This window comes from Magnolia sinica, chromosome 17 (genome assembly GCF_029962835.1).
Source record: "Magnolia sinica isolate HGM2019 chromosome 17, MsV1, whole genome shotgun sequence".
In the NCBI taxonomy this organism is placed as follows: domain Eukaryota; kingdom Viridiplantae; phylum Streptophyta; class Magnoliopsida; order Magnoliales; family Magnoliaceae; genus Magnolia; species Magnolia sinica.
This window is the reverse complement of record NC_080589.1, coordinates 30,455,177-30,467,422: the sequence shown is the minus strand read 5'-3', so window position 1 is coordinate 30,467,422 and position 12,246 is coordinate 30,455,177. Positions and strand designations below refer to the sequence as shown.

General features: G+C 35.7%; 1 protein-coding gene across 4 annotated transcripts in view; it reads left to right on the top strand.

Annotated features, from left to right (window-relative positions):
- The window catches only part of LOC131231146 (uncharacterized), a 135,566-nt gene extending 125,458 nt beyond the window's left edge, over nucleotides 1-10,108 (top strand). For 3 of the 4 annotated variants that reach the window (XM_058227244.1, XM_058227243.1, XM_058227245.1), the window contains 5 exons: nucleotides 3,799-3,987; nucleotides 5,891-6,057; nucleotides 7,957-8,109; nucleotides 8,187-8,268; nucleotides 9,309-10,108. In XM_058227244.1, the coding sequence (XP_058083227.1) occupies nucleotides 3,799-3,987; nucleotides 5,891-6,057; nucleotides 7,957-8,109; nucleotides 8,187-8,268; nucleotides 9,309-9,701 (984 nt within the window). In that variant the 3' untranslated portion in view covers nucleotides 9,702-10,108. The remainder of the gene's footprint in view (nucleotides 1-3,798; nucleotides 3,988-5,890; nucleotides 6,058-7,956; nucleotides 8,110-8,186; nucleotides 8,269-9,308) is intronic. The other variant, XM_058227246.1, reaches the window with a different exon arrangement.
- Nucleotides 10,109-12,246: the final 2,138 nt, after the last annotated feature.

Genomic DNA, 12,246 nt, shown 5'->3' with positions numbered 1-12,246 from the left:
TTATATTGATCCAAAACTTCTGTGATCCCAAAAAGGGTTTTAATGGTAGACGTTCAATCCCCCACTGCTTTTTGCAGTGTGGTCCACTTGATAATTAGATCTATATTATTTTTCATGTCAAGCCTTAAGACGAGCTCGTCAAATGAATGGACGGTTTCGATATAACACATACCTCACGATCAGACCCACAGGACTTGCTGACGTCAATACAGCAGCTAGGTACACCAGCCAATCTGCTTCTAAAGAAATCGGACTGCGTACGAGTTACGCCCACGTGCCGCATGGGTCCCACCATGATGTATGTATTTTATCCATGCCGTCCATCCATTTTGCCACATCCTTTTAGGTCATGATCCAAAAAATTAGTAAGATCCAAATCTCAGGTGGACCACACCATAGGAAACAGTGGTTATAGAATGCTCACCATTAAAAATTTCTTAGGGTCCACGGTAATGTTTATTTTCCTTCTTACCTGTTAATTGGGTCACACTGACGTGGATGAAGGGAAAACACACATGTTAGCTTGATCTAAAACTTTTGTAGCCCCCAATAAATTTTTAATGGTGGACGTTTAATTATTGTTGTTTCTTATGGTGCGGTCCACGTGAGCTTTGGATCTGCCTCATTTTTGGGCTCATGCCCTAAAATTATTTGGCAAAATGGATGGATGGTGTGGATATAACACATTTATCACGGTGGGGCTCAAGAAACTTTGACACTCGTGTGCTACACTTCTCAACCCGAGTCCCGCCTAATTCGGGCCCTTAAAAAATTGTACACGAGACATGTATTAACTTAAAATTTACCAATTAAATTATGAACTATAATTGCTAACTCACAATGCTAAAATCAAATTGTTTGAATAGTTTTAATTGTTAATTTGTGTACGCTTATTTTTTAAAATAGGGCCTTTTGATTTTTTTCATGATTCACCATCCAATAAATGTCCACCAATTCATAAGTAGGATAATGACAATAAATTGCATGAATTTGAGGTTGATTTGGGGCATGGATTGGTCCTCCAAGTCAACCCAAATTGGCAACGCCTTCTACCTGAATTTAATTTTATTTTTTTAAAAGAACTATTGGGAGAAATGATATCAAATTGTTAAGTATATAAATTAGATATTTAGAAAATTAAATATATGAATTTTGTAGTCAAATTCAAGTTATCTGGTTCATAAATTCATCAGACAGTCCGATACAACTTCTCACCAAAGAGTGGACCGTCACACCACCATAAACATGTTCCAATTTATAAATGAATGCACATTTGGAATGCTTAGAATATTCCAGATTTAATCCATATTTTTTTGGAAAAAAATAAAAAATAAAAAATTGCACCACTACGCCCCCGTATCGCCGTTACACCCCCGTATCCGTATCGGTATCGGAGGGCACCGTTACACACCAACCGATACTGATACGGGATACCTTGACCCGAACACACATGATACATGTAAGAATAATTTATGAAACAACTTAATTAGTTTTTTCAAAATAAGCAGATTTTTTAAAATATTTTTAATTTTTGAGTAATTTAAAAATATCTTTTGTAAAAAGCTAAATTTGTGGCTAACCAATTGATTAGCCAACACTCGTAAATATATAATTTTTCTACATCAGTCAACACTAGTCAGCATCTGTTTTCAAAATATGTTTTTAATATTTTTAATGATCGACCACCACTCACAAATATATCAAATTTCCAAACTTGCAACCTCATTTTAAGGGCTGAAAATGGAGAAAATTTAGATTTCCCAAATTTCCTCTATTTTCCACCTTCTTTTTTTTTTTTTTTTTGGCCTCAAGACATGGATTTTGATTCAATCAAGAAAGCATTTTTTTTTCTATTTCTTGAAACTTTTTCTTCTCTCTAGTTATGTTATCAATGATAATATCAATAGTAGCATTGATACAAGATGTTTATACTAAAGGACCCTAACTGATATCCCGCATCACAAAATATTTACTGATATTATTGATAGTATCATCGATAGTGCAATTTTAGTTTTGTACTTAGTATCTATATTGCTAACCCAACAATACTGATAATATTGCTAAATATTATTTATAATATCAGCAACATCTGGAACAATGGCCCCACTAGCTAGGATGTCCCACTTTCTCCATGCACTAGCCACAGTGTCTTGCTGGTACTATCTTATTATTCGGGAGGCCCATTTGGCCCACATCTCTCAGGAGGGCATGTAGTCCTCTCTTGCATACCTTACTGTTAGTGATGTCTGTTGTCTGAGTGATCGTGGATGGTTGTAGTCCCTCTCCCTTGCATACATCCCCTGGGTGGTTATTCGTTTAGATGCACGACATTTGAGTGATCATGACTTTGTTGGACTCAATTTTGTGGTGACTGCTTTGGTTAATATTTGGTTTCTCTTTGTATGAGATCTCCCTGGAGATAGCAATGGGATGGGTGATCAGAAAGTTGGCATGACCATGGGGTTTGGATTAGTGATTACAAAGGTAAAATTGGATGGAAAGAACTAGTTGTAATGGTTGCAGTCAGCGAAAACGTTTGTCAGCAATTGGATGTTGGGTTGCATAACCAGTAGTGTTCAGAGTATCAGTATCATTACATGTATCAATGACTGCGGATACAAAAACATGTATGGATACTGTTGATATTATCACCGATACTCGGAAAAAATCAGTCTGGAGTAAACATTGGGGAAATGTTGAGAAAAAAGGTGGAATTTTTCAGTAAATTTTCTGGAGATGTTAAAAGACACATCTTTACACATTTAGGAATCAAAATATTGCAAAAAAACAGCTATACATAAAAAGGTTCTATTTTAAAGTGGCCTTTATCTTGTACTATCGAAAAAATCGGTACAAAATAAATTTATAAAAATTTCAGCCAATCAATAGATTGGCCATGCTCATCTATATACAAAATTTCCACATTATCTAATAGTGAAAAAAAAATAAAATAATAAACATATTCCAATATTAAAATGAAGAAATTAGGTTTTCCCTTCTTTTTTTTTTTCAATTATCCAACTAAATGTTAAATTTTCACCACAAATCCATGTTAAGAGCATGAGAATCATGCATAAACATGGATTTCTATTGCAATCCATAAAATTTGAAAATTTCTATTGCAATCCATAAAATTTGAAAAAAAAATGAAGTTTCTATGGATTTTTGTCACCTTTAAGTTCCAGCCCATCTCTGCTTCAAGTTGAGATTTCTCTCCGAAGTCCAAACTTTGATTCAATAATAACCAAGATTGATCAAGATCACCCAAGGAACAATAAGAATGGAGATTTTTTTTTTTCCCCAAATTTCCCATCGATTTTCACCTATTACGGATGTTTTCCTATTATCAAGGATATTATTGCTAGTGTCGGGGATATTGTTGATGGTATCGTCGATACAAAGAAACATTTATGAGGTATTCTTTTGTTTCTCAAAATATCATTGTATCAATAAGATTTGATATTTGGAAATTTTTTTAAATGCCAGCAGTATCACTGACCTGGGGATGCTAATAATATCAGCATACCTTCATCATGGGGGCAAATTAAACCACTAAATATATTCGCACAAAGATCTTGGTCTGCGGTGTGCATTACATTGTAACATGATAACTTTCTTTTTGTTACTTGCTTTATTGCGACACGAGAAGTGCCAGTCATCACCAAAAAAAAAAAAAAGATTTGATTCTTCTGTTGAGTTTAGGGTATAAGTAAGTGCATTATCAGACTATAAAATCTCCTCAGTATAAATTATTGAATGCTTTTGCTGTGGCTCACCATAACCCCTTTTCACTTTCAGTCTACAAGAGCACGAAGATCAAGATCAGATGACGTGGATGCAGTGCTCCGCCTTCCATTCTTGAATGATACATACTATAAGGATCTTCTTTGTGAGATTGGAGGTATGTTCTCTATTGCAAAGGAGGTGGATAGCATTCACAATATACCTTGGATTGGCTTCCAATCATGGCGTGCTGTTGGAAGAAGGGTATGTATTGTAGTTAGTTTTTCAGGCTGTTTGATGATGTGTTGTCTTCTATGCAAGTAGTTTAGAAAGAGGGACATGACTGCCTGTTTCAAAAGATTTTACTTGATTACAATTTTGATATCATGATAGCTCCTTGCTATTTCATGCAGTCGTTTTTGCTGGAACTTGAGTAAATCTTTTATGCTGTATAATAGGACCTTTTTTTTTCTTCTTTGAAATTGCATAGGCGAACTCCTTGATTCCCTTGCCTGAATGGATAATGAAATCCAGATGATACTGGGAAACAATTCAACAAACCCAAAAAATAAAAATAGAATATCTGGAAGTTATAGACAACTTATTTTTCATGTAAATCTTAACATGCCAAGAAAATCATAGTATCATTTGTAAAGATAACAAAACAACATGATCCTACAAGAGATCTACTAGAATATAGCAAATAAAATGGACAACGAGATGTGGCATCACTTCGGCCCAATGGCCAAAATAATTTCTCAACTTGCAGCCAATACAAGAATAGATGTCTTGAACAGGGCAGACCCTAAAATTTAAGTAGAAACCAAATATTTTATCATAGATCTAGATGCATCTCCTAAGCTTTGGTGCCATAATGGAAACAGAGTGGAAACCAAATCTCCACAGACCACCACAAAAACTACTGGATTAACACTGTCCTTTCTGCGGACCACAGCTACTGTAATAAAAGAGTGCACTTAATAACTTGGCAATTGGCATAAATAGGCTATTCCTGTTATTTCAGTATTCTGGACTTGTTGCTGCCAGTTTTATCAAAATCGTATGATTTACGATATAAATCATATGATTCATATCGTATCGTATGGGTTTACAATTTGAATCGTACACCCAAATCGCAAATCCCAAATAATCGTACGATAATCGTATCGAATTGTATGAATCATACGATAATCATAGATTACATAAATGGGCCTAAAAATTACTTTAAAATTCAAATTTTTTTTTAATTTTTTAATTTTAATTTTAATTTTCTTCTTTCTTTATACCCTTTTGCTCATAAAAACATGAAAGAGGCCTCTCCTATTAAATATATCCTCAATTTTTTATTTAGAGAGAGAGAGAGGGGCAAGATGAGATTTGGGGATTTTGATATTCAAAAACCCAAAACAAAGAAATCAAGATACTATTCACAATGGAATTGAATGCCATTTTTTCTAACATGATTCTACACTTAAGAAAGGTATAAAAGAACAAAATTATTAAAGGATTCTTGTATGTTTTTTAAGGTAAAGTTTTCAAAAGACAACAAAAGAAAACAAATGAAAAAGACAAGAATCCTTTAATGTCATTATATATATACCATATACATTTTCTTAATTGATAATATCATGATACGTATTACCTTTTTGGTACAAGTAGAAGGGAAATGGATGATTAATGAATTCTTAATCTTTTCTGATTTACTTTTTTTAAAAAAAATAAAAAATAAAAATTGTTTTATATGTTTATTTTAAAATCGAAAAATAATAATAAAAAATCTTACGATTTATGATACGATTTGCGATTTGATACGATTCAACCCCTTTTACGATTTGCGATACGATAACGATTTTGACAACATTGGTTGCTGCATTCTTTTAGTTCAACCATTATTCTTCAACATTTCATTTGATTCTTTGTACAGCACATTTCTTTCTAGTAATTTACCTGTTTTGCATCTCTGAATGTAATTCCAATCATCTATTAGTTACCATTTATTTTTTTTCAAAATTTCATACTAGTTTTGCACATGTATCTGATGCCAATCTTCAATGTTAAGATTTCCTGTTCCAATACAAGTGAATTTCCAATCAGCTCATAATACCGCTCTTTTATGAAAAATCTGGAATAGTACTTATTCTTCATGTGTCATCTTTCCCTGAAACAGGTTTCTTTGTCCAAGAAAGCTGAAAAAATGCTAGAAGAAACCATACAGTTGGAAACCAAAGGAGATATTTTCTACTACTGGGCACGGACGGACAGGGATAATAAAGGAGGGAATGTAAATCTTAGCTTTTGGTCTCTATGCGACATCTTAAATGGTGGAAATTGCAGGTTTGTTTTACACCTAGCTGATATTAGTTGAAGACCATGAGCCTCTTATGTTTTATTTATATGTGTATCGTATCTTGTACTAGTCTTGAGCTACAAATTTCGGGTGAAATTGCTGAAATGACTGTTGATTTGACTGAAGCTGGTACAATGACAGGGCTGTGTACTCTTGTACCAGTTGTTGCTTGTTCTATCAATTATCTTGAAATTTAAACCATTGTTCTTCAGAATCTTTTTACTTAAAAGGAACCTGAGTCTGTGAGTTAATTTATTCTCACAATAAAATGTTGTGCATAGTGCTGCACAAAAAGAGCATGTCAAATCCACGTGAATGTAAATGCATCCTGCGCATTCCATCTGTTTGTTCATCATCATAGCCCTGTTACAACCATTGCAGTCTGCATTATGAGTCCTATTTTGCCAATATTCCTAAGGTCCTATCTTCACTGGGTTAAACCACCCATATCCCTCATAACTTTTAAATTTTAAAAGTCCTTAACAGGATCTTCTCTCATCCTCATTTTAGGTTGTTCAATTCTAATCAAGGATCCCCCTCCATACTGGGGCTGTCTCCAATTTTCTTAGCACATGGCCAAGCCATATTAATCTACTCTCCATCATTTTATTGCCAACTTGGGTTATTCCCAGGTTGCTTTGATGGCTTCATTCTTGTTTCTTTCCGAGTCTTCTGACACATCCATCTCAACATCCGCATGCTTGTGGGTCTGCAACATTCATCCTCCAGGGTCCACGCATTTCACCATGGAGAACCATGATTGTGATCATGCGAAAAGGGGCCATCATCATGGATCCCACATGAATAGTCCTCGATTGGCTCCCAACTCAACCTAGTTTCATTTAGATGGATTTTCTCCTAGTTTTTAGTTGTCTAGATAAAGTAAAGATCAAACATTTTAATTCTCTTACCTATCTTGCCACACATATTGGGACATCAAAAGATATAGAAACCATGTGAAATTGGTCCAGTTTAAAAGCCTATTGTGTTAGCTTTCTAACAAACCCAAGATCATGTTATTTCAATACTGTTTGAATAAGTTATGGCAGACTTCCTGAGGTGTATGTGTTGTAATGGGATTACAAGTTAAGAGTATGATTGGCTAAGAGGTTTGTGGACACATCAAAGGTCTAGGGCTGTGAATCTGAGTCATATAAAAGCTCTCTCTTGAAAGGGTGAATAGATATTATGGTTTTGTTTATTTGAATAATTGCAACTAGGAAAGGGTGAATAGATATTATGGTTTTGGTTATTTGAATAATTGCAACTAGGAAAGGGAGGATTCATCCCTCTTTCAGCTATATTTGGTTACATGCTTCTCCTTGCCGAGTTTCTCATGGAAAGTGTGTTTTCACGGTGTGATTTTCCTTATGTGGATTGTGTTTACTTCTTCTTTGTTGCTTTCTTGAATGGCTACCTGATTGGGCCGTATGAGACCTCACCAGACCACCTATGTTTTCAAAGTTTCTATTCCATTGCAAATTTTGTTTTGAAGAGATCTGCTAGCCCACATGCGCTCTTTACATGTGGCACACATGCCAACCTGGCATGTGTTTTGGACATCTGAGTGGTGCACAAGGTGGACCCCAGCATGAAGATGGCATGGTGAAAAATAAGGCCGGTCCACCTTTGATAGGAAATACTTGTAATGAGGATTTTGAAGCTGTCATTCAGTTCGTACAAGGGCAACCCACCTGGTGGACCAGCCTGATTTTTGGGGTGAGTGATCTTCATAGTGGGGGTGCTGCTTATGCACTATTCAGCTGTCCCATAATTGTGGGGCAATCAAAGCTTACAGTGGCTTTTGCATGGTGCTTTTGAAACACTCATTTTACTCTCCAAAGGCGGGATTTGCATGGTTTCACCTGGCTTCCAAATGCTTGCAGAGCTGTATTTGAGAAAACTTTGCGACAGATGTATAGTTTACCATTGGAAATAGCAGCTCTCCCCCCTATGCCTGATGATGGTCATCTCTGGTCTGCACTGCACAGCTGGGCAATGCCAACACCATCCTTCCTAGAATTCGTAATGTTCTCAAGGTAAGAGTCCAAGAATTCTGCAAATTCACATCTTTTCTCAAGGTTGTACAATTGATGGCCCTTTTGCTGAATTGCAGGATATTCATTGATTCACTTGATGGATTAAATCACAATTTGAGCAGTACAAAAGCATGTTTGTTAGGATCTTCTAAGTTGCAGGTAGGCTGCCTGACCTAAACATTGCATCTTTTTCTGGTTAGAAGGAGAGAGATACTATGTGGTGATGAACACAATCCATGATTTTTGTATGCATAGCACATGCACAATAACCACCAGGCCCCATTTGATGGACACAGATTGCATCCTGCCCCTGCCAGGATGGACTCAGTCCAGTCAGGGGCTCCATGGGGCCCACCGTGATGTGTGGGTTTTATCAACGCCATCCATCCATTTTTCCATATCATTTTAGGCTATGAGCCAATCCAAGGTTCAAGTGGACCACACAGTGGGGATTGAATGCCCACCATTAAAAACTTCTTGGGAGCCGCAGAAGTTTTGATCAAGCTGATATTTTTATTTTCCCTTCATCCAGGTCTATGCGACCTCATGAACAGATTGAATGGCAAATAAATATTGCGTTGGGCCCTAGGAAGGTTTCAACAGTCAGCGTCATTATCACCTCTGCTTCTTGTGGTGTGGTCCACTTGAGGCAGCAAAATACCAACTTGATCGAAACTTCTGCTGCTCCCAAGAAGTTTTTAGTGGTGGGCTTTCAATAGCCACTGTGTGGTCCAGTTTGGATCCGCCTCATTTTTGGGCAGGACAAAATGGATGGATGGCGTGGATAAAACACATACATCATGATGGGCCCCACGGAGCCCCTGCCTGGACCGAGTCAGTCCAGGCAGGGGCAGGACACAATCCGCTTCCCCACTAGATGGACCAGAGCCCAAAACTCTCACAGATTCAACAATCCTAACCCTGTTTTGAAGAATAGAGGAAGGTTAGTAGATGGTAAAAGTAAACAGTCAACGAAAGTTCCATTACCCATCCACTTTTTCTAAGAAATCCTCCAGATGGAGGGTTTGTATTGTCCAGTCAGTGTTAGTTTTTGCACATAGCCCATTCATGGAAAGTCCCTCAGAATCAACATTTGGAGTCACTGGTAACTGAAGTGAAAAGATTCAATGTCTTCCATAGGAAAATGTTTTGATTATGTGCTCTCTTCTTCTTTTTTCTGACCTGATTTTCAATTGTAGGAAAAACATTGTTACTGCCGGATGTTGGAACTCCTAGTCAATGTCTGGGCATACCACAGTGCTCGCAAGATGGTTTACATCGACCCAAACTCTGGATTGATTGAAGAACAACACCCTATTGAGGGGCGCAAGGGGCTAATGTGGGTAAGGTACTTCAACTTTACGCTGTTGAAGAGCATGGACGAGGACCTTGCTGAGGAAGCGGACGACGAAGACCATCAACCAAACAACAGATGGCTGTGGCCACTTACTGGAGAAGTGCATTGGCAAGGGGTTTATGAGAGGGAAAGAGAGGAGAGGTATAGGCAGAAGATGGACAAGAAGCGGAAGACAAAGGAGAAGATATTGGAGAGGCATAAGTATGGGTACAAGCAGAAAACACTGGGAGGATAGAGAGCACAAAAGGCTTGCCCATTTCCTAGTATAACACTGACTGCTGCCTTGGAATCCTCATTTGATAATAAAAGTAATAACCCAATGCAGTTTGAAGAGAAGCTCCTGTCCAACAGCACCTGCTAAGTATATATAACCAGAAGTCCCGGAAGTAGTTAGCTATTTTAGGTAGTGTAGAAGGGCCCTGAGGAAATTTTTGGCATTACAATTGTTAATCAGAGTATATCTCATTTTTTTTCCTCTTTTTTCATTAAGTTAAATTACCGGCTGTCTATTCTATTCATTTTCACGTGTTGCCTCTTTTTTTTCTTTTTTTTTGGGACCTATGGGATCAGATCTGTAATTATGATTTTATATCAGATCCATCTGGAAGCAATTTTTCAATGAGGATATTTGTTGGTCATTAATGTGTGGCTGATCTTTTATTTTTATGTCCAGATTAGTGATTTAAATAGCGAATAGCATTCTCCCCTTTAAAGTGTGAGGCGTAAGCTATAGAGCATGTAGTGTAACCTACACGTTGCTTCTAGATCTTTAATTAAGGTTGTGCTTTGTTGCACCAAATATCATGAAATTTCATGATATTTTGCACCATATTATTAATTAATAATGAAATTTCATGATCTTTGCTGCAACTAGACAACTTAAAATGATAGGAAAAATACGGTGAGGATTAAGTATAAAGATAAAGAAGAGGTAAAGGAGCTGATTTAGCATTGTTACTCGGATTCATTGTTTCGGGTGTCGGTGATATTATTATTGTTGCCAATGTTGTCAAAATCATCCTCATAACGCAAATCATAATAGGGGTTAACTCGAATCGAAGAACAAATTGTATTTTAAATTGTAAGATTTTTTTTTTATGACTTTCTTAAAATTTTGAAAAAAAAAAAATATGAAAAATATAAATAAATAAATAAATAAAACTCAATGATCATCTTTTTGCCATCAATATGCATCAAGTAATGCCATGTCATGATTGTGTTAAAGGATTCTTATCTTTCCCTCTTTTTTTTTTTTTTTTTAAACTTTTTGTGTGTGCGCGTGTGTTTCAAGAGAATTTCCTTGAAAACCATACAAGGATCCTTTAATAATTTATGTTCTTGTTACCTTGAATGTAGAATCGGAAAAGCAACATGTGATTCTGTAGACTGATGAAAAAGGATACTTTGATTTCTAGCCATCATCCCATGATACATAAAGTCAAGATGATCTTAACCATCCATAAGAACATTGCAAATAAGTCATACATCAGTTTAGTGTTTCAACCTGTTAAGAAGTAAGAAATCATAAAGAAAAAGCTCAACAAGCTCAACAATTTAACGTTGAAGAGAATATAAATCATTTAATCTCTTGTAAAGAATAGAATAAAATAATTTACCTTTTCTAAACAACTCCTTTTTTTTTTTTTTTCTTTTTTTTTTTTATAAGTTTTTGCTAAATGATTCTTAAAGCTCCCACCAATTTAAAAACATACAATGAAAGCCTAATAAAGCTTAAAATAGAAGAGAACAAATTTACTTTGAATCATAAATCATAATATTCAAGTTATAAAATTGTAGGATTCATATAAAAAGGAATTTAAAGTTGGGATTCAAATCGTTTTGTTTAAGATTCAACTCAAAACGTAAATCGTAGGATTTCAACAACATTGGGTATCGCTATCTTGGTGATACTGATAACACTAGTAGTATAAAAAATTTCAATTGTCGTTGATATATCATCACTATTGTCACAAAATATTGCTAATGTGTCAATATTGTCAATGTATCAGGGTATTTTTTATTGTATAACTTCCAGATGTTGCTTGTATCGCCAAAGTATCAATATTGCCAAAACTCTATTTGTAATAAATAAATAAATAATCATTTCAAATTTTTTTTCTGGATGTATATGCATGCATAGATGAATCATGGATCATGGATTGATGTATGCATACATGCATGCATGGATGGATGAATAGATCAAGTTGGATGTATGCATGTATGGATGGATGGATCATGCATGTGTGTATATATGTATATATCATTGTTTGCGTGCTTGAATGGTTGGATGTATCATGCATGTGTGTTTATGTATGTATGTGTGTACATGCATGGATACACCATTTTCCTCATGTTTCCCTAAGTTAGTGATACATGCATTTAGCCCCCATTGAAGGGAAATTTATCATATATGTTTCTCTCTCTCTCTCTCTCTCTCTCTCTCTCTCTCTCTCTCTCTCTCTCTCTCTCTCTCTCTCTCTCTCTCTATATATATATATATATATATATATATGGCAAATGCCGTCGTATAATTGAGAAATTCCGTCATTTCCCCATGTTTCCCTGAGACGGGGTTAAAGTAAAATGTATTATGTATGTGCCCATTTTGCAATTATTTGATTCTTAAATCTGTAAATGTGTATTGTAGCATATGTTGAAGTTTCATTGAAAAATTCTACCATTTTTTCCATGTTATCCATTATTTCTCTCAGTCAACAATACATTTATAGGTATCAGCAATATCAATACACGTTTTCATATTTTCAGCCAACAACACATGT